This window comes from Bos mutus, chromosome 5 (assembly GCF_027580195.1).
Source record: "Bos mutus isolate GX-2022 chromosome 5, NWIPB_WYAK_1.1, whole genome shotgun sequence".
NCBI lineage: Eukaryota > Metazoa > Chordata > Mammalia > Artiodactyla > Bovidae > Bos > Bos mutus.
The window spans coordinates 77,944,424-77,972,388 of NC_091621.1; the positions used below are offsets into that span (position 1 = coordinate 77,944,424).

At 45.9% G+C, this 27,965-nt stretch overlaps 1 protein-coding gene across 4 annotated transcripts in view; it reads left to right on the forward strand.

Moving 5' to 3' along the window:
• Positions 1-10,519: 10,519 nt before the first annotated feature.
• The window catches only part of FAM234B (family with sequence similarity 234 member B), a 40,267-nt gene continuing 22,821 nt past the window's right edge, over positions 10,520-27,965 (forward strand). For 3 of the 4 annotated variants that reach the window (XR_011464279.1, XM_070371121.1, XM_070371120.1), the window contains exons 1-3: positions 10,650-10,876; positions 21,893-22,291; positions 26,363-26,461. Coding sequence is in view for 3 of the 4 variants with exons in the window: in XM_070371121.1 (XP_070227222.1) it covers positions 10,840-10,876; positions 21,893-22,291; positions 26,363-26,461 (535 nt within the window). In the remaining variant the exon portion in view is untranslated. The other variant, XM_070371119.1, reaches the window with a different exon arrangement.

A 27,965-nucleotide genomic window follows, 5' to 3' on the forward strand; every position in this document is an offset into this window, starting at 1 on the left:
GGAAAATTCTTGAAGAGACAGGAATACTAGACCATCTTACCTACCTCCTGAGAAACCTGTATGTAGGTCAAGAAGCAACAGAACTGGACATGAAACAATGGACTGGTTCCAAATTGGAAAGGAGTATGTCAAGGCTGTATATTGTCACCTTGCTTAATTAACTTCTGTGCAGAGTACATCATGCGCAATGCCCAGCTGGGTGAAGCACAAGCTGGAATCAAGATTGCTGGGAGAAATATTAATAACCTCAGATATGCAGGTGACACCACCCTATGGCAGAAAGCGAAGAAGAACTAAAGAGTCTCTTGATGAAACTGAAAGAGGAGAGTGAAAAGTTGGCTTAAAATTCAACATTAAGAAAACTAAGATCATGGCATCTGATCCCATCACTTCATGGCAAATAGATGGGGAAACAATGGAAACAGTGAGAGGCTTTATTTTTTTGGTCTCCAAAATCACTGCAGATGGTGATTGCAGCCATGAAATTAAAAGATACTTGCTCCTTGGAAGAAAGCTATGACCAACCTAGATAGCATATTCAAAAGCAGAGACATTACTTTGCCGACAAAGGTCCATCTAGTCAAAGCTATGGTTTTTCCAGTAGTCATGTATGTGTGTGAGTGGAACCATGAAGAAAGCTGAGCGCCGAAGAATTGATGCTTTTGAACTGTGGTGTTGGAGAAGATTTTTGAGAGTCCTTTGAACAGCAGGGAGATCAAACCAGTCAATTGTAAAATAAATCAGTCCTGAATATTCATTAGAAGGACTGGTGCTGAAGCTGAAGGTCCAATACTTTGGCCACCTGATGTGAAGAGCTGACTCATTGGAAAAGACCCTGATGCTGGGAAAGATTGAAGGCAGGAGGAGAAGGGGCAACAGAGGATGAGATGGTTGGATGGCATCACCGACTCAATGGACATGAGTTTGAGCAGGCTCTGGGTGTTGGTGACAGATGAGGAAACCTGGAGTGCTGCAGTCCGTGGAGTCTCAAAGAGTCAGACGAGACTCAGTGAGTGAACTGAACTAAACTCAGAACATAAACCTGTTTGTCTTCGTGATAAGCCATGCAACTCCTGATTAGAGAGTGAGGTTCTCTGTGATGAGAAGTAAATATGCCACTTGTACCTCCCCTTTTCAAACTTCCTGCTCTAAATGCAAGGCTGGTATCATAGGGTCCTTGGCATTTGCATCTCATCCCCAGATTTTTGCTGAGCACTTCCTTTTCTTTTCTCCATCTCCCTGCTGTCATTTCTTAAACATTAGAGGGAGAGTGAGCTGTTTTTAAAAATAACTTATTTTTAAATTTGTGGTTATGCTAGGTGTTTGTTACTGCTGGCATGCTTTTCTCTAGTTATGGAGAGTGGGGGCTACTCTTTCTTGTGGTGTGTGGGCTCTAGAGCTCGGGGTCAGTAGTTGCAGCTTGGACTTAGCTGCTGCTTGGCATGTGGGATCTTCCCTGACCAGGGATCGAACCCGTGTCCCTTGCATTGGGAAGTGGATTCTTATCCTCTCTGCCACCAACGTAGTCCCCATGCTATCACTGTTATTTGCTACAGTGAAAGAAAGAAAGTGAAACTCGCTCAGTTGTGTCTGACTGTTTGCGGCCCCATGGACTATACAGTCCATGGAATTCTTCAGGCCAGAATACTGGAGTGGGTAGCCTATCCCTTCTCCAGGGGATCTTCCTGACCCAGGAATGAACCCGGGGTCTCCTGCATTGCAGGCGGATTCTTTACCAACTGAGCTATCAGGAAAGCCCATAGTATTTTTCTTTTTTGATCTCATAGGTATTGCTCCCTGATTCAGTCTCTTTGGCACCCTGTAGCAGCGGGGACAATACTCTGAGCCTGAGGCATGTCTGCCAGAGAGTTCAGACTGGTCCTGGCCCTGCTGACAGATGGAGGAATGGTCATCTGTGGAGAGGCTGAGGAGCCTCCCAGGAGAGCTTGTCCTTAGATGCAGCAGCAAGTCCTAACTCAGGACAACAAGCTCAGTTCCAGAGCGAAGCTTTAGTCCCTAGGAAAGAAGAATTGTTCTAAGTAGAGCAGAGCCTGAAGACCCTCCCCAAAACCGAGAACTCAGGTCTGTATCCTGTATAGATAGGGGGTGACTAGGGTTGCAGAGACTAGCTCGAAGCTCACCAAACTGTTTCCTTTTCTTCCTATACCCATACCCTCCCTGGCAAACCTATTTTGCATCTAGTTAGTCGCTCACTTGTGTTGACTCTTTTGCAACTCCATCGACTGTAGCCTGCCGGGCTCCTCTGTCCATGGGATTCTCCAGGCAAGAATACTGGAGTGGGTTGCCATCTCTTCTTCCAGGGGATCTTCCAAACCCAGGGATCAAACCTGCATTGCAGGCAGATTTTTTAGCATCTGCACCACCAGGGAAGCCCATTTTGTTTCTAAGCTCTGGCTAAATAAATGTGGGCAGAGGTCACATATATCACCTCCAGTCCTGGCCCATAAAGCTTCCCGCATGATCAGATGATAACAGATGATCCAGTGGGGGACTCGAAGGCCCTAGGGAGGAAGAAGCACTAGGCAGAAGAAGCTGGTTCCCTGAATGACCTGGAGGAATAGAGTCTCAGGGCTGATTATCCCCACCTTCACCTTGACCTTGCCATGAGCAGAAATGACCTGATTCTTGAAAACCACTGAAGTTTTGAGATTGTTGATAATGGCAATAATCTTGCTCCGACTGACTCACTGGGTAAAAACAAATAGCACTGTTTAATGAAAATACTACATTTGACCTTGAAGAAAGGCAGCATGGCATTTGCTTTTCTAATCAAGTGTAACACAGAAAGAAGAGTACAGTCTTTCCCACCTGCCTCTGCCCTGAACAGCTTTGACATTTCAACAGCACTCAAATTTGAGGTGGCACTGGCTGGTGGGAGATACAGGAAGAAGTAACAGTTTCTGAAAGGAGGCAGAAATGGCCATGAGGCTTGGGGTGGCTCCAGTGGTGCCAGGAGGGAGGGGTGGCAGCTGCTGTGGACACAGAGGTACTGATTTCAAGAGGAAGTGGTGAAAGCCTGTAGGAGAGTCATGACCAGTAAAACGGAACATATTGTCTAGAGAATGGGAAGTACCAGATGATCAGATTTGCTTATGAGCCCATGGAGGACGCTCAGAGATTTTTGAGCAATAAGCAGTGGCCACAGGACTGGAAAAGGTCAGTTTTCATTCCAATCTCAAAGAAAGGCAATGCCAAAGAATATTCAAACTACCGCACAATTGCATTCATCTCACATGCTAGTAAAGTAGTGCTCAAAATTCTCCAAGCCAGGCTTCTGCAATACATGAACCATGAACTTCCAGATGTTCAAGCTGGTTTTAGAAAAGGCAGAGAAACCAGAGAGCAAATTGCCAACATCTGCTGGATCATCGAAAAAGCAAGAGAGTTCCAGAAAAACATCTATTTCTGCTTTATTGACTATGCCAAAGCCTTTGACTGTGTGGATCACAAGAAACTAGAAAATTCTGAAAGAGATGGGAATACCAGACCACCTGACCTGCCTCTTGAGAAACCTGTATGCAGGTCAGGAAGCAATAGTTAGAACTGGACATGGAACAACAGACTGGTTCCAAATAGGAAAAGGAGTACGTCAAGGCTGCATATTGTCACCCTGCTTATTTAACCTCTCTGCAGAGTACATCATGAGAAACGCTGGGCTGGAAGACACACAAGCTGGAATCAAGATTGCCAGGAGAAATATCAATAACCTCAGATATGCAGATGACACCACCCTTATGGCAGAAAGTGAAGAGGAACTAAAAAGCCTCTTGATGAAAGTGAAAGAGGAGAGTGAAAAAGTTGGCTTAAAGCTCAACGTTCAGAAAACTAAGATCATGGCATCTGGTCCCATCACTTCATGGGAAATAGATGGGGAAACAGTGGAAACAGTGTCAGACTTTATTTTTCTGGGCTCCAAAATCACTGCAGATGGTGACTGCAGCCATGAAATTAAAAGACGCTTACTTCTTGGAAGAAAAGTTATGACCAACCTAGATAGCATATTCAAAAGCAGAGACATTACTTTGCCAACAAAAGTCCGTCTAGGCAAGGCTATGGTTTTTCCAGTGGTCATGTATGGATGTGAGATTTGGACTGTGAAGAAAGCTGAGTGCCAAAGAATTGATGCTTTTGAACTGTGGTGTTGGAGAAGACTCTTGAGAGTCCCTTGGACTGCAAGGAGATCCAACCAGTCCATTCTAAAGGAGATCAACCCTGGGTGTTCTTTGGAAGGACTGATGCTAAAGCTGAAACTCCAATACTTTGGCCACCTCATGCGAAGAGTTGGCTCATTGGAAAAGATTCTGATGCTGGGAGGGATTGGGGGCAGGAGAGAAGGGGACAACAGAGGATGAGATGGCTGGATGGCATTACCGACTCGATGGACGTGAGTTTGAGTGAACTCCGGGAGTTGGTGATGGACAGGGAGGCCTGGTGTGCTGTGATTCATGGGGTCGCAAAGAGTCAGACACGACTGAGCGACTGAACTGACTGAACTGAGGGCTTCCCTGGTGGCTCTGACGGTAAAGAATCTGCATGCAATGTTCGAGACCCTGGTTCAATCCCTGGGTCAGGAAGATTCCCCAGAGAAGGGAATGGCTACCCACTCCAGTATTCTTGCCTGGAGAATCCCCTGGACAGAGGAGCCTAGTGGGCTACAGTTCATGGGGTCATAGAGTTGGACATGACTGAGGGACTAACACACTGGGCATCACAATGGTCATAAAAATCAGCAAATACGGTTTTCCACCACAAAGTATTGGAAGCTTAGGAGGTTGAGGAAGAATAATCTCACTGCAGATCCTTGTAGGGAGACCAGAATAGGTTCTGTGGCTTCAGCTGTGACTGTCAGATATAGAATTTCTTCTCTTCATGGCAGGCACAGTGGTCAGACAGGGGGGGCTGTCTTCAGGCTTGTCTCCCCAGCCCCCCTTGTTTCACTCCTCCTAGAGAGGTCAGGTAAGAAAACCAGGAAGCCCAGGCGTTTGCATTTTCCAGGGTGCCCTCAGTGTGGGGGGTGGGGTGGGGGGCGGTTTGCACAGCAAGGCACTTAAGAACGCCAGGTGACAGAGAGCATGTCACACGTTTTCTTTAGGTAAAAGTCGAGGATTCTGATTTGTTCGGTGGCTGCTTTGAATTTTTTCTTGTAATTGAACGAAAGTACATTAAATGTGAGAAACGCTGTTTTAAGCTGTGGTTCCTGTGTTAAAATGGGGGGAAAAAGTGCAGGGGATGGGAGAGATTTCTGGAGTTAAGAGAGCCAAAGAGGAGGTAAGGTCAGGGAGCCACGAGGGAGGGACTCCTTGGCATCTGTGTCCCCCTGAAAATCATTTTGGGAGAGCTGGGGTGATGATGGGGAAAGGGGGAATGCCCAAAAGATTAGGCATAAAAAGGGCTAGAGATGCCGTATCTGTGGGATGCATATACAATTACACACACTTATGTGCTGCACAAATGTAAGTGCTGTGGGTGATGATAGTTTGTTTTTTTTTTAATGCATGCTATTATTCTCTTTTCTTTTTTAGAATTTTATTTTTATTTATTTGATTTATTTCAGGGGCCACACCTGTAAGACCTTAGTTTCCTGAAAAGTGAAAGTGAAGGTGTTAGTGGCTCAGTGCCTCTGCATGGACTGCAGCCTGCCAGGCTCCTCTGTCCATGGGATTCTCCAGGCCAGAATACTGGAGTGGATTGCCGTTTCCTTCTCCAGGACATCTTCCCCACCCAGGGATCGAACCTAGGTCTTCTGCATTGCAGGCAGAGTGTTTACCCTTCGGTCCCTGACCCAGGGATCAAATCTGTGCCCCCTGCAATGCAAGTGTGGATTCTTAGCCACTAGACCACCAGGGATGTCCCAACAGTACAGTTTTAAGCAAAGTTTTAATCAAACTTTGTACAATTTAATTAAAAATTTTAAAAAAATTTGGCCATACTGTGCGGCTTTTGGGATCTTAGTTACCTGGCCGGGGACTGAACCTCGGTCCAAGGCAATGAAAGCCTGAGTCTTCACCACTGGACCACCAGGAAATTCCCTTGTACAATTTATTTTACTTTCATCACATAAAAAGGGACTTTCACTAAGAAAAATGAACAGATTTTCTCCTTCCCTGCTCTCCTGTATTTCTGGCTATTTCAGTTCACAGGCATCGTCTCCCAGAAACTCAAGTTCCTATCCTACAGCAGAAACTGATTCTACTCAGCTTAAAGGTTATTTTTCTCAGTCTTTGTATCTCAAGAATGTGTTCCAGTTAGCTAATCTAATATCAGGTAAGCCTCTACTGGTTTACTGTGACCTGTCATGGTGCTTTTCTTAGATGACCCACATAGATGTCAAACGTGGTTTTTAATCATACCTCCAGAGAAGTGTCAGTGGACGTTTCGGGAATGGTAGTACACACAAAGAATAAACAACTAATTTTACTAATCTCTTAAAGTATTATTAAATTTATTACTAAGTTAATTAGGGGGCTTCCTTGGTGGCTCAGAGGTGAAAGCGTCTGCCTGCATTGTGGGAGACCTGGGTTTGATCCCTGGGTCAGGAAGATCCCCTGGAGAAGGAAATGGCAACCCACTCCAGTATTCTTGCCTGGAGAATCCCATGGATGGAGGAGCCTGGTGGGCTACAGTCCATGGGGTCACAAAGAGTCGGACACCACTGAGCGACTTAACTAACTAACTAAAGTACTATTAAATTTATTATTAATTACATTGTCAAAAAGTAGTAAATTATTAATAAAAAGGAGAGCTAACACAAAACACGCAGTGGCACACATGGTTCTGTGTGCTTTGCATGTGTCCATTTAATTCTCAAGGGCTTCCTTGTTGGCTCAGAAGGTAAAGACTCCACCTGTAATATGGAGGACCCAGGTTTGATCCCTGGGTGGGGAAGATACCCGAAGAAGGGCATGGCAACCCACTCCAGTATTCTTGCCTGGAGAATCTCATGGTTAGAGGAGCCTGCTGGGCTATAGTCCATGGGGTCAAAAAGCATGGAACAAGCGACTCACCATGCATGCTCATGCAAACATGGCCTGGCTCCAGAATCTTCCCTCTGTTGACATGAGTGATATTATATTTTTGTGTGGGGTAAAGTGCAGTGGGAATAACTGTTAGAATGCTGGGATTACCCCCACAGGACAGTCCTAGGACTGTTTCTCATGCAAATGAGGCAGTCCAAGTGAGAGATCTCTTAGAACTTTTGTTTGCCATCTACTACTGCGGGCAGGAATCCCTCAGAAGAAATGGAGTAGCCATCATGGTCAACAAAAGAGTCCGAAATGCAGTACTTGGATGCAATCTCAAAAACGACAGAATGATCTCTGTTCGTTTCCAAGGCAAACCATTCAGTATCACAGTAATCCAAGTCTATGCCCCAACCAGTAATGCTGAAGAAGCTGAAGTTGAACGGTTCTATGAAGACCTACAAGACCTTTTAGAACTAACACCCCAAAAAGATGTCCTTTTCATTATAGGGGACTGGAATGCAAAAGTAGGAAGTCAAGAAACACCTGGAGTAACAGGCAAATTTGGCCTTGGAATACGGAATGAAGCAGGGCAAAGACTAATAGAGTTTTGCCAAGAAAATGCACTGGTCATAGCAAACACCCTCTTCCAACAACACAAGAGAAGACTCTACACATGGACATCACCAGATGGTCAACACTGAAATCAGATTGATTATATTCTTTGCAGCCAAAGATGGAGAAGCTCTATACAGTCAACAAAAACAAGACCAGGAGCTGACTGTGGCTCAGACCATGAACTCCTTATTGCCAAATTCAGACTTAAATTGAAGAAAGTAGGGAAAACCACTAGACCATTCAGGTATGACCTAAATCAAATCCCTTATGATTATACAGTGGAAGTGAGAAATAGATTTAAGGGCCTAGATCTGATAGATAGAGTGCCTGAAGAGCTATGGAATGAGGTTTGTGACATTGTACAGGAGACAGGGATCAAGACCATCCCCATGGAAAAGAAATGCAAAAAAGCAAAATGGCTGTCTGGGGAGTCCTTACAAATAGCTGTGAAAAGAAGAGAAGCGAAAAGCAAAGGAGAAAAGGAAAGATATAAGCAGCTGAATGCAGAGTTCCAAAGAATAGCAAGAAGAGATAAGAAAGCCTTCCTCAGCGATTAATGCAAAGAAATAGAGGAAAACAACAGAATAGGAAAGACTAGAGATCTCTTCAAGAAAATTAGAGATACCAAGGGAACATTTCATGCAAAGATGGGCTTGATAAAGGACAGAAATGATATGGACCTAACAGAAGCAGAAGATATTAAGAAGAGGTGGCAAGAATACACAGAAGAACTGTACAAAAAAGATCTTCACGACCCAGATAATCATGATGGTGTGATCACTGACCTAGAGCCAGACATCCTGGAATGTGAAGTCAAGTGGGCCTTAGAAAGCATCACTATGAACAAAGCTGTCCAGTTGAGCTATTTCAAATCCTGAAAGATGATGCTGTGAAAGTGCTGTACTCAATATGCCAGCAAATTTGGAAAACTCAGCAGTGGCCACAGGACTGGAAAAGATCAGTTTTCATTCCAATCCCAAAGAAAGGCAATGCCAAAGAATGTTCAAACTACTGCACAATTGCACTCATCTCACATGCTAGTAAAGTAATGCTCAAAATTCTTCAAGCCAGGCTTCAGCAATATGTGAACCGTGAACTTCCTGATGTTCAAGCTGGTTTTAGAAAAGGCAGAGGAACCAGAGAGCAAATTGCCAACATCCGCTGGATCATGGAAAAAGCAAGAGAGTTCCAGAAAAACATCTATTTCTGCTTTATTGACTATGCCAAAGCCTTTGACTGTGTGGATCACAAGAAACTGTGGAAAATTCTGAAAGAGATGGGAATACCAGACCACCTGATCTGCCTCTTGAGAAATCTGTATACAGGTCAGGAAGCAACAGTTAGAACTGGACATGGAACAACAGACTGGTTCTGAATAGGAATAGGAGTATGTCAAGGTTGTATATTGTCACCCTGCTTATTTAACTTATATGCAGAGTACATCAAGAGAAACGCTGGACTGGAAGAAACACATGCTGGAATCAAGATTGCCGGGAGAAATATCAATAACTTCAGATATGCAGATGACACCACCCTTGTGGCAGAAAGTGAAGAGGAACTAAAAAGCCTCTTGATGAAAGTGAAAGAGGAGAGTGAAAAAGTTGGCTTAAAGCTCAACATTCAGAAAACTAAGATCATGCCATCTGGTCCCATCACTTCATGGGAAATAGATGGGGAAACAGTGGAAACAGTGCCAGACTTTATTTTTTTGGGCTCCAAAATCACTGCAGATGGTGACTGCAGCCATGAAATTAAAAGACGCTTACTTCTTGGAAGAAAAGTTATGACCAACCTAGATAGCATATTCAAAAGCAGAGACATTACTTTGGCAACAAAGGTCCGTCTAGTCAAGGCTATGGTTTTTCCTGTGGTCATGTGTGGATGTGAGAGTTGGACTGTGAAGAAGGCTGAGCGCCAAAGAATTGATTCCTTTGAACTGTGGTGTTGGAGAAGACTCTTGAGAGTCCCTTGGATTGCAAGGAGATCCAACCAGTCCATTCTGAAGGAAATCAGCCCTGGGATTTCTTTGGAGGGAACGATGCTGAAGCTGAAACTCCAGTACTTTGGCCACCTCATGCGAAGAGCTGACTCATTGGAAAAGACTCTGATGCTGGGAGGGATTGGGGGCAGGAGAGAAGGGGACGACAGAGGATGAGATGGCTGGATGGCATCACTGACTCGATGGATGTGAGTCTGAGTGAACTCCGGGAGTTTGTGATGGACAGGGAGGCCTGGTGTGCTGCGATTCATGGGGTCGCAAAGAGTCGGACACGACTGAATGACTTCCCTTTCATTTTTCACTTTCATCCATTGGAGAAGGAAATTGCAACCCAGTCCAGTGTTCTTGCCTGGAGAATCCCAGGGATGGGGGAGCCTAGTGGGCTGCCTCTATGGGGTCGCACAGAATCGGACACGACTGAAGTGACTTAGTAGCAGCAGCAGCAAGTCACATCACCTTTATAGATCTCAGTTTTCTCTTCAGTAAAACATGAAGTCTCTAAGGTCTGCTTCAGTTCTAAGATAAATAATGTCTTCAGCATTCCTGGACTAAAATGCCTACCTCTTGGTGCCTGAGGGGAAGAAACAGGTCTGATCTTGCGTTCTTAGACCTTTCAAGCTGGAAGCTGCGGGGTAGGGTGCTGAGTGGATCCCTGTAAAGAACTGGTAACCAGAGATGAAGCTTAGAGCTCCAGGGGAAACCTCGCCTTTAACCTGAGAAACGTAGAGAAACACACTTACTAGGTGCCTGCTGTGTGCTACGCGTTTTAAATAGATTATGTAATATCATCCTCACAATATGCTCCTGAAGTAGGTGCTATTATCTCCATATCTAAGCTGAAGCTTAGTCATACAAGTGACTTGCCCTGCGAGGGATGTGGGCGGAATTCAAACCCGTCTGACTCCAAAGCCCAGGCGTATTTCACAACCCTTGCCTCCTATCTATTATCTCATTCCGTGCTCACTGCAAGCAGTGGGCTGTATCAGATCCCCATTTCACGGAGGAGGAGAGTGAGGCTCAGCGCGGTGACGTGACCTGCCCAGTAAGGCATCTGTCCCGGAGGGGGCGGGGTGGAGGGACAGGAGCGCGCACGTGGGCGCGGAGGCGGCAGCGGACGCCTCCTCCAGGCCCTGCCACGCCGCCCGGCTCCCACCTTTTCAGGTCCCGGCTCCGCGCACCTCGACTGCGAACTACACTTCCCGGCAGGACGCGAGCGCGCGCACGCGCACCGGGGCCTCCACCATGGCGACCGTGCTGTCCAGGGCGCTCAAGCTCCCCGGTAAGCTGCAACCTCGCGACCACCCCGCCCACGCCGGACTTGGTGGGGTGGGGACTCCAGGCTCCCGGGGGCGAAGCCTATCGGAGTCTGGCTCCAGCCTGAGCGGAGCTGCAGGCGCGCGGAGGCGAGACGGTGCAGCCCCCCGCGGGCTGGGGTCCACGCGCCACCAGGGGGCAAAAGAGGCGCCTGGCGGGTCGGAGGTTGCCGGCGCGGGGCGAACCTGGGAAACGCTGGGGGAAGGACCCTGAAGGCGCGCCGGGATGGTGGCCTGGCGCTGCGGCGGCGGCGGATGTCAGGGCGCGCGTCGCCGCCGTCCCCAGGGGAGGGCGATGAGGTTAGCATCCTTTCCCGAGCGCCGCGAAGGACCTACGGGAGGGTCTCCAACTCTTTCCGTCTTGGGCTGGACTGGGGGTTGGGGGCAAGAGGGCGGCAGGATGGCGAGTGACCCCTTTGGAGCAGCCTCCCCATTTAATGACAACATTGATGCTGCGGTGAGGTAGGTGGAACAGGTATTTCCCCTTCTAAAAAATTAATTATCTGTCAAATTGACTTGTCCAGGGTCGCACAAACAGCATAGGAAAAGCCTGGACTTGAACATGGGGGGTCTTCTGACTTTAGATTCTGGGCCTTGGGTTCCACTTGTTCAGCCTCAGGCTCTCAAGCCTGAGCATTTATGAGGATAATTTATTTGCACCGGTAAGTTGCAGATAATGGATGGAATATTCTTTTAAGGAGGCACAAGTGGTGAAGTCAGAGCTAATTCAGTACTTGGGGGCAACAGCTCCAAGGTTTTGGTTTTCCTTTTAAACCTCCAGAATGGAACTGTCCTGCTAGAAACTTGCTATTTTAATAAAAGTATATTTATTCTGCTCAAATACATTTTAGATTTTAAGGCTTTAGAAAAATTTATGCTTTTATCTAAATAAGTTTGTTGTTATTTTGATGTGGACCATTTTTAAAGTCTTTATTGAATTTGTTACAGTATTGCTTCTGTTTTATGTTTTGGTTTTTTTTTTTTTTTTCTTTCGGCTGTGAGGCATGGGGGATCTTAGCTCCCCGACCAGGGATCAAACCTACACCCCCTGCGTTGGAAGGCAAAGTCTTAACCACTGGACTATCAAGGAAGTCCCACCTAAATACATTTTAAACATTAAACTATAAACTGTTTGTTTGCTGGTAAGTTGTTAGTGAGAAACGCAGCTGCTTGCCCAGCATGGGTAGAAAGGGCTGGTTGGGTGTCTGGCGGATACCCAGTGGAGGGTCCCTGTTCTCAAGGAGTTTCCAGTCTGCTATACTGTGCCACAGCTGACACTGGGTTGGTTGTGAATTTGATATGAATTTGCATTTCTGTCCCCAGATTTCATGACTTCAGACACTTTTTCTTTGCACATGGTCTCATTATAACTTTGGAAGGAACGTTGATCTCTCTGTTGGAGTGTGTATGTAACACTGGAATAGAATGGGGATAACCCTTAACCTGCAGGATTTATTTTGAAGAGAGTAGCCGTGTATATCCTTAGTGTAGGGTAGTGTCCTCCCATGGGCTTCTCAGGTGATGCAGTGATAAAGACTCCACTCAGGAGACTCGGCTTCGATCCCTGTGTTGGGAAGATCCCCTGGAGGAGGAAATGAGAACCCACTCCAGTATTCTTGCCTGGAGAATCCCATGGACAGAGGCACCTGGCAGGCTGTAGTCCATGGGGTCACAAAGAGTCAGACATGGCTGAGCACGCCTACATAGCATAGCATAGATATCCTCCCAAGGGGTAATGGGATGTCAGACATATTTAGCTTTGTTTTTCCTTTTCTTTTAGATTCTTTTCCCCCCTCGCACCCCCTCTGAAGTGAAGTGAAGTGAAAGTTGCTCAGTAGTGTCCGACTCTTTTCGACCCCATGGACTGTACAGTCCATGGAATTCTCCAGGCCAGAATACTGGAGTGGGTAGCCTTTCCTTTCTCTAGGGGATCTTCCCAACACAGGGATCGAACCCAAGTCTCCTGCATTGCAGGCAGATTCTCTACCAGCTGAGCCACAAGGGAAGCCCCTCGTCCCCTCTCATATAGCTAATTGTCATTCTCAAAGGCTGGAAATGCAAAACAAAAAATCTTGCTTTTGAAACTCTTGAGCTGTTTTGCATGCTGAGGCTTCATCGTTGCTCCTGGAGTATTCAGATGCAGTAAGTGTGTCAGCTGACCGGGTGGGGGAAGCACAGTCTGGTCCTGGACCTGTGTGTGTGGACGGCAGTAGGGCCCTGAGCACTCAGGTACTCTCGACACTTTGAGGTCCAGGCTGTTGTTGTTCAGTCGCTAAGTCGTGTCCAGCTCTTTGTGACCCATGGACTGCAGCACGCCAGGCTTCCCTGTCCATCCCAACTCCCGGAACTTACCCAAACTCATGTTCATTGAGTTGGTGATGGGTCCAACTGTCTCATCCTCTGTCGTTGCCTTTCTCCTCCTGCCTTCAATCTTTATCAGCATCAGGGTCTTTTCCAATGAGTCAGTTCTTCGATCAGGCGGCCATAGTATTGGATCAGCATCAGTCCTTCCAATGAATATTCAGGATTGATTTCCTTTAGGATTGACTGGTTTGATCTGTTGGCTGTCCAAGGGACTCTCAAGAGTCTTCTCAAACACCACAGTTCAAAAGCATCAATTCTGCGGTGCTCAGCCTTCTTTATGGCTCAACTCTCACATCCATACATGACTACTGGAGAAACCGTAGCTTTGACCACACAGATGTTTGTCGGCAAAGTGGTGTCTCAACTTTTTAACACGCTGTCATAGTTTTTCTTCCAAGGAGCAAGTGTCTTTTAATTCCATGGCTACAGTCACTGTCCACAGTGATTTTGGAGCCCCAAATGAAATCTAACACCATTTCCACTTTTTCCACATCTGTTTACCATGAAGTGATGGGACCAGATACCATGATGTTCCTTTTTCGAATGTTGAGTCTAGGCCCAGGTACAAAGGCTGTATGTTTTTTTAGGTGATGTGGGTCTTAGGGGGTTTTTTCTTATGCTTTTGCTTTTCTCCCTCTTACCCTTTCTCCCTTCTACCACAAATACAACTGTTAGCTTTTATATTAGATGGAAGTTGCTTTCTGAAAGCCCTTTTTGGGTACTCTATAGTTGGGTCTGTGAAGCTGTTATCCTGTTTTGGCTACTGTATCATGTTACTTTAGTTAACATCCTCACTGTTTTTTTCTTTTTTTACATTGAGTATCATTGATGTATAATCAATGTATAATATCATTGATGTATTGTATTAGTTTCAGGTGTACGAATAATTTGTTATTTGTAGATATTGCAAAATCACCACAATGACATCCTTACTATTTTTATGTGTAAGGAAGCAGAACAGAATGGTGGTGAAGAGCATGAGACCGACTTGGATTAATCCACTCTTTATCAGATTCTCTTTAACCTTTAGTTTCTTCATATGTACTAATAATATTATTATGGAACCTTTCACTGTTAGCCATACAGTAGGGTTATTTGGGATAGTAAAAGAGATGGATGTGCTTAAGAAGTTTGTTGACCTTTGATATATGTTAATTATTCAGTAAGTGTCAGGCATTATTATCTTCATCATTAGCACCATGATCTGGAGAAGGCAATGGCACCCCACTCCGGTACTTTTGCCTGGAAAATCCCATGGACGGAGGAGCCTGGTGGGCTACAGTGCATGGGGTTGCCAAGAGTCGGACCTGACTGAGCGACTTCACTTTCACTTTTCACTTTCATGCATTGGAGAAGGAAATGGCAACCCACTCCAGTGTTCTTGCCTGGAGAATCCCAGGGACAGGGGAGCCTGATGGGCTGCCGTCTATGGGGTCGCACAAGGTTGGACACGACTGAAGCGACTTAGCAGCAGCAGCAGCAGTATGATCTTTACAAATGTGGTAACTGGAGGGAGGCCTGATGTAATGTGCTCATGGCCAGTGTCCATCAACCTGGTGAAGAAAGAGCAGTCCCTGGGATGTTTTCAGTTGCATATCCTTTCATCAAGCTCAAGATGGAAAGACATTTGGCCGACATGCATAGAATGCAGTTAATTAGTAACAGAAGGACAATGTGAGATTCATAAAGCAGCTGGTGGGGCATCTTATCTCTTAAGAATATGTATTTTTAGTCCATTTAAAAGTTTAAAGGTCAAACACGGAAGGGAATAGAAGAGCATAATGTTATTGTAATGGTTTGCTTTATTATGTGTAACATGGAATGATTCTGTGCCCTTGGATAAACTAATTCATGATGGAAGTGATTTACCTTTAGCTACAGTAGAGTGTAGGCGAAAGTCTGTGTAAAGTATAGTGCATGTCACAGAGTAGGACACACTATAGTATGTTTTCCTGAAAACACTTGGGACTGGTACAGTTGCATCTCTTTCCTATTGATATTTTCCTCTGTCTCATTTTTGGATTGCTATTTGCCCAGCATCCTCTGTCTTTCTAAAAGTGACAGTCGTGGGAAGCTTATTTACACTGATGTATTCTGAAATTCGGAGAAGGCAATGGCACCCCACTCCAGTACTCTTGCCTGGAAAACCCCATGGACGGCGGAGCCTGGTGGGCTGCAGTCCATGGGGTCGCTAAGAGTCAGACACGACTGAGCGACTTCACTTTCACTTTTCACTTTCATGCATTGGAGAAGGAAATGGAAACCCACTCCAGTGTTCTTGCCTGGAGAATCCCAGGGACAGGGGAGCCTGGTGGGCTTCCCATCTATGGGGTCGCACAGAGTCGGACACGACTGAAGTGACTTAGCAGCAGCAGCAGCAGCATTCTGAAATTGGGCTTCCCAGGTGAGACTAGTGGTAAAGAATCCACCTGGCAATGCAGGAGATGTAAGAGACACAGGTTTTATTCCTGGGTCAGGAAGATTCCTTGGAGAAGGAAATGGCAACCCACTTGGACAGAGGAGCCTGGCAGGCCACAGTCCAGGGGTTGCAAAGAGTTGGACACAACTGAGAGTCTAAGCACATTCTGAAATCAGTGTCCTCTCTTTATTTTCTGAAAACCTTTCATTGACTAAAAATGTGGGTGGTGGCTGAAATCAGCAGACAAGATGTTGGTAAAGTTCCCTGAGCTTTGAAGCATGGATTGGATGTTACTCCTCAGCCTGAGTGTAACTTTAGGCAAGTGATGTACTATATATTTCACTCTTTTTCTGTGAATAGATAGAAAAAATATTTTACTTAGGACTTCTGTAATTGAAACTTTCTGTAATAATTAAGTGGAAGGTTGTTTTTGCACGTTCTGGAAAAATACATATTAATAGTAAAAAAGTCAATATTTATTTTCCTCTGTAATTTAGCCAAGCACTGGTTGTAATCTGTGATCCCTTAAAGAAAGCATATGTGATCTTTTGTGCTTGCCTCTGTACTTCAGAAATATCATGTCTGGGTCAGTTCTTGGATTTTGCGGTCTCATTTTCTTTCTTTGAGGATTTTTCCATATTGCCGCACTGTCATTTAGTAATGTGTTTTGCTGTGGAGAAGTCAGCCTGATTTTTGTTCCCACCATTCGTGACTTGCTTTTTTTCTCTTGGACTGACTGGCTGCTCATAGGATTCTGTCTTTGTCCTTGAAGTTCTTTGCCTTTACTAGGATATATTTCAGTATTGATTGCTCTGTATCAGTTTTTCTTGAGACTCAGTGGACACCTTATTCTGCAGTTTCAGGTCTTGCTCTACTGTAGGAACCTTTTTCGTATGGGCTTCCTTGCTGGCTCAAATTATAAGAATCCACCTGCAATGCAGGAGACCTGGGTTCGATCCCTGGGTTGGGAGGATCTCCTGGAGAAGGGCACGGCAACCGACTCTACTATTCTTGCCTGGAGAATCCCATGGACAGAGGAAGCTGGTGGGCTACAGTCCATGGGATCCCAGAGAGTTGGACATGACTGAGCAACTAACCCTTAACTGCAGGAGCTTTATTCGTATGTCTTTTAAATAATTTTTGGTTCCATTCTCTTTTCTATTTTCTTCTTCAGTTACGTGATTGGATCACTTTTATCCTCTATATCTGTCCTTTTCTTTCTAGTCCTTTTAAATACCTTGCTATTTTTCTTATGAAGTACCGAGATAGTACAGCCTTCAAGCCACACTGCCTGGGACTGAATCCTTGTACTATCGCTTATTTGCTGTTTAACTATGGGCCTTAAACTTCCAAACCTCAGTTTCCTCGTCTTTAAAATGGAGATAAAATTGTGTCTGCCTCAAAGAGTTGCTATGATAATTTACTGAGCTAAGGCAGTTAAAAGGCTTGAAAGAGAGTATAGTAAGTGCTCAAAACTTTGAGCCCTTGTTATTTCTGTTTCATCTTGCTTGATTTTCACAGTCTAACCTTTACATCTCTGATGCTCTTTTCAGCCTTTCAGCTCTTTTTGCCAATCCCAATAAGGATATCCTTTGTAAGATTGTTTTATTCTTTCCTTCCATCATTTTCTTGAGTCCTCCTTGTTTACTTTACATCTTCTCTGTTGAATCATCATTTCTTCTTAGAAATGTTCTGTTTTTCCATGAGCCCTTATTTCAGAGAAGGCAATTGCTTCAATTTCTTGGATTCTAGGGGGAAGTATCTGTTCACTATTTCTTCCATTTCGTGGTATCACTTGTCCAGCATTTGTTCTGTAGCTGGGTTTTTGTTTGCTGGGTTTTGTTGTAATTTCTTTCTTGAGTGTTTGTAGAACTTTGCAGTAGCTTATGGACTGAGTACTAATGATGGCTGTGTTCTGATTTCTATTCGTATTTGGATGGGTGGCTGTTCTACAGCCAGCTATTGGCTGACTGATGGGCAGAGGCCGAATGAATTTGGGCAGCTGAGGCTGGAACCTAAGCTAGGCTGTCAACTCAAATCCCTTTCCCACCAGCGCTCTTCCTTTGTGGATGTTGCTTTCGTCACAGGCTGGCATCTGTCGCAGGGCCTCAGAATGCTGGTTTAGCATTTACTTCTTTGTTTCTTATTGTGCGTGCATGATCAGTCATGTCCGATTCTGCGACCCCATGGATGTAGCCCACCAGCCTCCTCTGTCCATGGGTTTTTCAGGCAAGAATAGTGGAGTGGGTTGCCATTCTCTCCTCCAGGAGATCTTCCCGACTCTCCTGTGTCTCCTGCATTGCAGGCCGATTCTTTACACTGTAAGCCCTCGGGGAAGTCCCTTGTTACTTGTGCCAGTTGTCAGTTTATTGACCCTGAGCTCCACGTTCGCTTTTGTTGTCTGATCTGTAAACGTGGATCTGGACCCTTTAAATTCCAATTCTTCTTCTGGGCTACAGTCTCCCCATTCCAGGATACCTTTTGGATTTCTCTTCCCAGGTTTATATTTACTTTCCTTTCACTGTTTAATCAGTCTCTGCATGAAACTGTCCTGTTTGAATTAGTGGCTGGTTTCTGTCTCCTGATTGGACCCACACTGTCCAAAAAAATCCGCCCCTTGAGAACTGCCAATGTTACCTTTTCTAACCTGCTGCACTGCCAGCCTGCTTCTTGTAAAGAGAAAAGCTCGTTCTCTTTCTTCTTCAGTCTTATCTTGGCTGTTCACACTGTGGTGTTGAATGAGGCTCATTGATGCTTCTGGGACCCCCACGCTTTGTCTTTCTGAGCAAAAGATTATTTGGTTTGGCTTTATATCTGGGGAACGAGGGAGGCAGCACAACTGATTGGTTAGAGCCGTGGATTCTAATCAAATTGCCTGATGTTGAATCCTGGCTTTTCTTGTTAATTCTGTGATCTCAGGCAACTGACCTCTTTATATTTTAATCTTCTTGTTGATAAAGTGGGGATAATAATGGCACCTACCTCCTGGGGTGGTTGTGAGGATTAAATGCGTTAACCCCTGTAAGCGCATGGACCAGTGCCTGGCATAGTAGCTCTTAGTACATTTCCACTGGTCCTCCATGTCATCACTATTATTAATTGCGTGAACTCGGCTCCTTGCTGGAGACCTGAGATGTATGTCCCTATTCTTAATATACTTCCTCAGTTGGATGCAAGTTTCACTGCCTTTGGCAACGACTTTTCATAAATTACAGTTTGGGGATGTGGCTGTTTCCTTTTTTATTCTTTTTCTATTTTTGTTTCTTTTTCTTCCCCTCTGGTTTTAGGGAGAGACTGACAGAAAGGTCATCCTTTGCCATCGTTAACTAGCAGCACATAATCTTTTTAGAGGGACCAGTTCGACAGAGGCTTTGATTTTCAAACAATGCTTGTAATTTATAGATTTATTAAAGAATTTGTACAAGTCTCTGCAGCATTTGCAGTCAAGTTCTCTTCTTCCCTGTGATAGTATATCATAAAATGAAAATGGATTTCCTTTAAACTGTTTTTTTCACTAGTATTACAGTCATAATTTCACTTTGGCAGAGATGCTGTTTTAGGCCGTATTTGTTGCATGCTGAAAACTGACTAGGAAAATGGAATTCAGTTAGTGTTCATGCTGAATTTTTCACTTGATGCTAAAAATCATGTAATTGTAGGATGGCTTGAGCATATGTAGAAAGTGCTTTGGAGTTTTAGTTGAATCAGTTGTTGAATCAGTTTTAGCTGAATCAGTGATGGGACGACCAAGAAAGCTGGCCTGATCCTAGGTGGTGGTGATTGCTGTTCAGTTGCTAAGTTGTGACTCTTTGTGACCCCATGGACTACAGCACGCAAGCCTTCCCTGTTTTCCACTATGTCCGGAGTTTGCTCAGATTCATGTCCATTGAGTCAGTGATTCTATCTAACCACCTCATCCTCTGTCGCCCCCTTATCCTCCTGCCTTCAGTCTTTCCCAGCATCAGGGTCTTTTCCGGTGAGTCAGCTCTTTGCATCAGGTGGCCTAAGTATTGGAGCTTCAGCTTCAGTGTCAGTCTTTCCAATGAATATTTAGGGTAGATTTCCTTTAGGATTGACTGGTTTGATCCTAGTTACAGGTTTTGAATTGTAGTGGCCCCTCTGCCCTCCCCTGGTCAGACCACACCCCTGGGACCATATTCAGGTCTGGGAACTGTCTTTGAAGAGCATGGACATGTTGTGTCCAGAGGAGAGGGACCGGGGTGTCATGGACACCTGAAATAATACTTCTTCAAGTAATGGGTTGAAGAGGTAGAGATATTTAACCTGGGGATGAGGAGATGGGGTGAGGGCAGAGGAGAGATAGAATACCAACAGTAATAACAGAAGCTGAAATTTATTGAGCTTGACTCTTACGTCAGCACCGAGAACCATGCATGTATTATTTAATCCTCATAACAGTGGCTTGTTGGTAAAAAATCTGCCTGCCAACGCAGAAGACGCAATGCAGGAGACACAGTTTCAATCCCTGGGTTGGAAAGATCCCTTGGAGAAGGAAATGGCAACCCACTCCAGTATTCTTGCTTTTCCATGGACAGAGGAGCCTGGTGGGCTACAGTCCATAGGGTCGCAAAAGAATTGGACACGACTTAGTGACTAAACAACCATAATAAGCCTGAAATAAAGGCATAAACTCCTCCAGTTGCTGGCACTTAGAGCAGGGGGCGGCTTGGGAGGAAGGTTTAACCCCCTCTACCCTCGTAAATGTCCGCCTCCTGCCACCCCAGCAAAGACACGGTCTAAATAAAACTGGGGTGCTTACTGTGTAAACTAGTGTCAAGACAAGTCCTCCATCTCCACATGCCTGCTAGATTCCACCACTCCCAGCCTGCAGGATCAGAATAGCAATTTTCAGGTAACCATTGTTTACTGAAACATGCACTGAAAGGGTGTTAGACTCTCAGGAAGATTCTCAAAACTAAGTTTTTGGTAAGATGTCTCCAGGTGACTTTCAGCATTTGACTTTCTTCGTGGTTTCTGTAGAAACAGTTTTGTGCTAAGTCGCTTCAGTTGTGTCTGACTCTTTGGGACCCTATGAACTGTAGCCCACCAGGCTCCTCTGTCCACGGACAGAGGCAAGAATACTGGAGTGGGTTGCCATTTCCTCCTAGAGGGTATCTTCCCGACTCAGGGATTGAACCCGAGTCTCTTATGTCTCCTGCATTGGCAGGAGGGTTCTTGTAACACTAGCGCCACCTGCGAAGCCCAGAAACTACTGGGAAGTCACACATATTGGCCTGTGAGGAGCGGTGTGCAGAGAACAATGGTTCTAAAAGTTTAGAGGAGTCATGGGACAGATTGGAACATCACCACTGTACGAAAATCAAAGGAAATATACACATTAGGTGTATGCAAGACCCATGGAAGAGCCATGGTCGTTTCGTTACTGAGAATCACACAAACTAACAGAACTTTTAAAAAAAAACTAGTATTTGAAGTTAGCTATTTTCTATTTCTTTTCGAATGTTCTTAAATTCATGAAAGTGATAATTTTAGAACAGCAGTGCCCAACCTTTTTGGCACCAGGGACTGGTCTGGTGGAATACTAGATCCCTCTCATGGGCTGTTTACAGTAGGGTTCACACTCTTATAAGAATCTAATGCCGCCGCTGATTTGACAGAAGGCAGAGCTCAGACAGTGATTTGAGTGACGGAGTGTGTATGTGCGCGTGTGCAGGAGCGCCCAGTCACGTCTGACTCTTTGCAACCCCATGGACTGTAGCCTGCCAGGCTCCTCTGTCCATGGGATTTCCCAGGCAAGAGCACTAGAGCAGGTTGCCATTCCTTCTCCAGGGGATCTTCGTAACCCAGGGATTCCGCATCCCTTGCATTGACAGGCGGGTTCTTTACCAGCTGAGCCACAGGGGAAGCTGAGTGATGGGGAATGGCTATAAATACAGATGGAGCTTTACTTGCTCACCCACCTCTTGCCTCCTGCTGTGTGACCCAGTTCTCTGTTGGGGAGCCCTGTTCCAGAACACTGTGATTTTCTTTCTTTTTCTCCCCCATCCTTTCCCCCTTTCACTGGCATCTGTTTTTATAGATGGCTCCATGGTCCAGGCTTATCAGCCTAGACCTGTTCTGTTCTGTGTGTTCTCCTAGGTGTTTCCAGTTTCCATGTGTTGACTGAGGGGTCTTCCTTGCAAGTCCCCCTTGACCGTCTGGGTTTCTGTCTTTTCAGGGAAGAAAAGCCCGGACCTGGGGGAGTATGACCCCCTCACACAGGCCGACAGCGATGAGAGTGAAGATGATCTGGTGCTTAACCTGCAGCAGAAGAACGGAGGGGTCAAGAACGGGAAGAGCCCACTGGGGGAGGCACCGGAGCCCGACTCGGATGCCGAGGTTGCAGGGGCTGGGAAGCCACGTCTCTCCGAGGTTACCCCCGAGGGGTACCCCTTGGAGCCCTTGGGGGCCCTGGAGCAGAAGGCGGCCTCCTCCGTCGTGTCCTGTGTGCGCACATCTGTCTTTCTGCTGATGCTGGTGGTCTCCATGGTCCTAGTGCTCGTGTGTGCTTTCCTGATCCCTTGTCCCCCCCGAGACCTGCACAGCACGTGGAGCCGCCACCTGGGTCCCCAGGGAGGTAAGCGGCTGGAGGGGGTAGGGTGGGGGGGTTTCAGTCTGTAAAACTCCATCGTGTGTCATTCTGGAAAGTGCCTGATGACATTGAAAATTTCCTTCAAGTCTTTACATGTTAACGTGTGTCACCTACCATTTCTCTTGCTGTGTGCAGAGACGGTTTGGAAGTTAAGGTTGGACATAAGACAAAAAGATGGATCAGTACGGTTCCAAAATCTTGGGAGGATGGCTGGCTGTGTTTCTACTGGGGGAAGGTCTTATTTGGACACAGAGAGGAGAAAGCCCTGGTTTGCTGGGCTCCAGATGTGCAGCTGAGGCTGGATCAGGGGAGGGCAGAGCCGGGGGAAGGAGGATTCACAAAGAAAGTAAGGCTCCCGTCCTGGCCAGGCCAGAGGCCTTGTAGGGCTCCTGTAGGGCACTTGGGCGGTCGCTGATTGTGGAAGCCCAGTCTCAATTGAATTTTCGAATAATTTTTTAAAATTTATTTTTTTATTGAAATATAGTTGATTTGGGGGGCTTCCTTGGTGGCTCAGAGGGTAAAGAATCTGCTTGCAGTGTAGGAGACCTGGGATCAATCCCTGGGTGGGGAAGATTCCCTGGAGGAGGAAATGGCAGCCCACTCCAGTATTCTTGCCTGGAGAATCCCATGGACAGAGGAGCCTGGTGGGCTACAGTTCATGGGGTCACAAAGAGTTGGGCATGACAGAAGGAATAACAGTTTCACTTTCATAGTTGACTTACAATGTTGCATTAGTTCCTGCCCTACAGCAAAGTGATCCAGCTGTATCTATATCTATAGCTTCTTTTTCAGATTCTTTCCACTGTGGGCTATCATAGGGTATTGAGTATAGTTCCCTGTGCTTTGCAGTAGGACACTGTTGTTTATGAAATAATTTCTTTTCCAGAAAAAGAGGGTTGCTTTCTTGCGGTAACTTTTTTTTTCCTGCTCTTAATGGTTGGAATGGTGCTACCCAAGTAATTCTGGCTATTTGACTCATTTTGGAGCAGGTTTCTTTACTTTTTATTTTAATTATATTTTTTATTGAAGGAAAGAGTCTTTAAATTTTATGGTGCTCTACAGTTTTCAGAAGTTTCTCACCTGTAGTTTCTTATAATCCCATAATAACCTCTTTTAAAAAAATCCTCTGTGTTGCTCTGCCCTTCCACTGGTAACCATTGGTTTGTTCCCTGTAGCTGTGAGTCTGCTTCTTTTTTTGTTACAGTCACCGTTTTGTTGTATTTTTGAGATTCTACATATAAGTGATCCTGAACAGTATTTGTCTTTGTCTGCCTTATTTCACTTAGCATAATACCCTCCAGGTCCATCCATGTTGCTGCAAATAGCACATTTCATTTTTTTTATGACTGAGTAGCATTCCATTGTATATATGTATGCATATTTGTAATCGGAGAAGGCAATGGCACCCCACTCCAGTACTCCTGCCTGGAAAATCCCATGGACGGAGGAGCCTGGTGGGCTGCAGTCCATGGGGTCGCAGAGGGTCAGACACGACTGAGCGACTTCACTTTCACTTTTCACTTTCGTGCATTGGAGAAGGAAATGGCAACCCACTCCAGTGTTCTTGCCTGGAGAATCTCAGGGATGGGGGAGCCTGGTGGGCTGCCGTCTCTGGGGTCACACAGAGTCGGACACGACTGAAGTGACTTAGCAGTAGCAGCATGCATATTTGTATACAGGGTATATATCTTTTCTTTTTAAACTTTTTGTTGTGTATCAGGATATATAACCAATTAACAGTGTTGTAATAGTTTCAGGTGAACAGCCAAGGGACTCAGCCATATCTACAGATGTATCCATTCTCTCCCACACCCTCCTCCCATCCAGGCTGCCACATAATTTGAGTAGAGTTCCATGTGCTGTATCTTTATTGAGATCCTTGTTGGTTATGCACTTTGAATATAGCAGTGTACCACATCTTAACTTTATCCATTCCTGTTGATGGACACTTAGGTGGTAAAGCAGGTTTCTTTAATACAACTTACTCTGAATCAAGTCTGGAGATCCCATCTAACTGTTAGTGTTGAATGGTCCTGTCTCTTGTAAACTGAACCAGGCAGAAGGGGCTCAGAACACACAAGCCCAACTGTGGCACTTTGGCGGATTGGCTGTTGTGTGTTGAAGGTGTTTGAACAACAACAGGTGCAAGAGGGCCACTGATCTTCGAGCCTTCCTAAAAGCAGGAGATGAAACTCCCAGGTGAAAGAAAGATGCTCTCTGTATAGCAGGAGAAAAGAACAATCTTATCACCTGAGGTTGAGGCCGAGAAAAGTCTGTGCGCATAGACCTTATAATTCCCCCAAGTGTCCTTCACCTCCTCACCTTATCCCCTCTGTCCACCAAAGGGTTCCGCTGTCCTGAGTTTCCTGTCAGTATTCCTTTCCTTGTGTTTAAAGTTTTGCCACATAGATTTGTATCCCTAAATGATCCATCCTTTAATTTTGCTTGTTTTTGAATGTCATATAAATATAATCATGCAGTCTTCTGTGACTTGCTTTTTTGTTCAGCATATTTAAAGAAAATGTTTGAGGTTTATCTGTTATCAATGTACTGTCACTAGAATTTCTTTATTTTCACCACTAATTTTCCGTGGTGTGAATATCCTGTGATTTAGTGATCCATTCTACTGTTGGCGAGCATTTAGGTGGTTTCTATTTTTTAAAAGTAAGTAATAAAAAAAAAAAAAAAAAGTTAATACCACTACCCTGGAGAAGGAAATGGTAACCCACTGCAGTATTCTTGCCTGGGATATCCCATGGACAGAGGAGTCTGGCGGGCTACAGTCCATGGGGTCACAAAAGAGGTCGGACACGACTTAGCAGCTAAGCAGCAGCAGCAGTACCACTAAGAAGATTCCGGAATGTGTTTCCTGATGGAGTATGTAAGGATTTCCTTTGAGCATAAACCTGGGAGTGAAATTGCTGGTTGGCAGGGTGTGTTGTATGTCTAGGCATACGTGCGTGCTAAGTTGCTTTAGTTGTGTCAGACTCTTTCGCAGCTCTATGGACTATAGCCTGCCAGTCTTCCCTGTCCATGGGATTCTCTAGGCAAGAATACTGGAGTGAAAAAAAAAAAAAAATACTGGAGTCGGTAGCCATTCCTTTTTCTAGGGGATCTTCCTGACCCAGGGATCAAACCTGTGTCTCCTGCTTTGCAGGCAGATTCTTTACCACTGAGCCACCTGGGAAGCCCACACATCTAGGAGTTTATATTAAATCATTTTCCATAGTGGTTGTACCAGTTTGCACTTCCACCAGCCACGTGTGAATTCTCTCCGAATTTGACAGTCAGCCTCTGACTCACACTGTGTGTGTGTGTGTGGAGGGGTGATGTTGCCTACCTTGTCACTGCTCGGTGGACGAGGAAGTCCAGGCCTCTGAGGACACCAGGGGTGGGGGGCTGCCCCGTGAATGCTTGGTGGAGGAAGGACTCTAGGCTTCCCTTGTGTGTGGAAGCCTGAGTGCTGCTGGGCGAGGATGAGAGTCCAGCCTCCTCACCCGACTTCTCTGACATGACCCTGGGGCGAGAGGGGCCTTGTTACTTAGAAAGGGTTTCCATTTGGCCTGTCCTGTGGGCCTGGGTGGGGCCACAGTTTTATCTGTGGTTTTTGCCTGGAGTAGAATGGTTATTGTTGAAAACTTCTTCGTCTTGCTGGGCTGCACCTTTCCTGTCCTTTGGCTGGAGACCAGCTTTTCTGGGGCCTTCCTGTGTGTCCCTGTTGGCATTTCTGGGGTGCCAGTTTCTGCAGCACCCTGCCTGGGATATGTGAGGTCAAAGAAAGCCCAGGGGAACCCCCAGATTGTCCTTACTCGAGGCTTACCATCCGCAGCCGATCTGCCTTCTCTCCACCTTCCAGAATCTTCTCATGTTTGACTTACGTTTAATGCCCAGAAATTCTAGCTGTCCTTAGTGAGAGGCACAGGCAGAACTGGGTCTGTGTATCTCATCCAGGAGCTGAGATCTGCCTGGTTTTTATGGCGCATTCCCTGTCCAGCCTGGCGCAGGGCGCTGGCCTGTGTCACTTGCTGAGGGCTCTGTGCCTCTTGTGTCCATCAGGTGGGGACCTGTCGCCGTTGGACCTGGCGGATGTAAATGGAGACGGCCTGCGAGACGTGCTCCTCTCCTTCGTACCAGCAGGGAACGGGAGCGCGGCCGGTAAGAGGGTGGATTTTGGAGGCCTGGGTGGGAAGAGCTGGTTGATTGGAGGGTGTGAGATAAGAGAGGCACTGGGGTTGTGAGCTGATGGGTCTACAGTGAGGAGAAAGCCCTTGGCGATCCCTCGTACCCGATGAAACTGGTCATCCCTAGGTATGATATGATACACAGACCCACTTCTGCCTGTGCCTCTCACTAAGGGCAGCTAGAAACCCTGGGCATTAAACATAAGCCAAGTTCACGCAGGAGCTTGTACATAATGCCTGTTGGAAGAAGTCATGGCAGGTGAGAGCTGCCCGGCACTTTCAGTGGCCTCCCTGTTCAGCGACGACCCTGAGATCCAGAGACAAGGTTTCTTGGCCACACGCCTGCCGTGAATAGCACCAGCGCTTAGGTTGCTTGAATTTTCCCTGAGTCAGTTCTACCAGGCCTCTTAGATGATAATAAACATAGGCTCTCATCCCTGGAAGAAAGCTTTTACTGGTGTTCTAACATATCCTTACGCATGTACGTCTTGCCTGGGTGTTTTCCTCTAACCCCATCTGTTTGCTCCTCTGTCTCTGCTCCCCGTCCTACTCCCTGAGGGATGAGAAGTGGACCCGTATGCATTAAGTCAGCAGGTTCCCCAGTCTGCAGGCTTCCATTAGGTTTGGCCAGTGGGGAGCACAGGCCATAAGCTGGAGGAGAGGCAGAGTAACAAGAGGGTATTTATTTCCTGGGCTTTCCCCGCTGGGTCTCCTTGATCAGAGGTCACAGTCTATCTCAAGGTGGTCCTCCTACGGACCTTCCTTTTCTGGCTTCTGAGACTCCCTTCCTCCCCTATCTCTTGGGCCCTGGGAGTGGTCACAGTTCTGAGGGACTGTATTGTCTCTTGTGATTTCTCTACACCCTGACCACATCTTTATGTCTTTATTAAACCTTCACAACTTACCCTACTTGAGTGGGCTGTTTTTTGGGGGGACCCCAGCTGATGCATGTCAACTGCAGAAACAAAAAAGTTACATTTTCAGTATAGGTACATGGGGCCTTTGGGTTTGTCCTGCCGTCTTCATTTAAGTGGATTTGAACTGCAGTCTGTAAACTGATACAGTAGCTATGGTTGGAGGCAGAGAACGCCCTCCTAGGACTTCCCAGGAGTCTGCCTACTAATGCACGAGACACAGGAGATGCCAGTTTAGGAGATGCTGGTTCGATCCCTGGGTTGGGAAGATCCCCTGGAGGAGGAAATGGCAACCCTCTTCGGTAGGAGAAAATTGCCTAGAAATTTTCTCTTGCCTGGAAAATTCCATGGCAGAGGAGCTTGGCCCCACTATAGTCCATGGGATCACAAAGAGTTGGACACAACTGAGTGACTGAGCACGTACGCACAACCTCCTAGCTACTTTTTAATCATTCATAAATAATTAAAAGTTTAGGTACATTGTAGAGAGCATTAGAAATATCTTCCCAGGGCTTGTGCAATATGTAGAAGCAATTTGGGTATAATTTTTTTTTTTTTTTTATG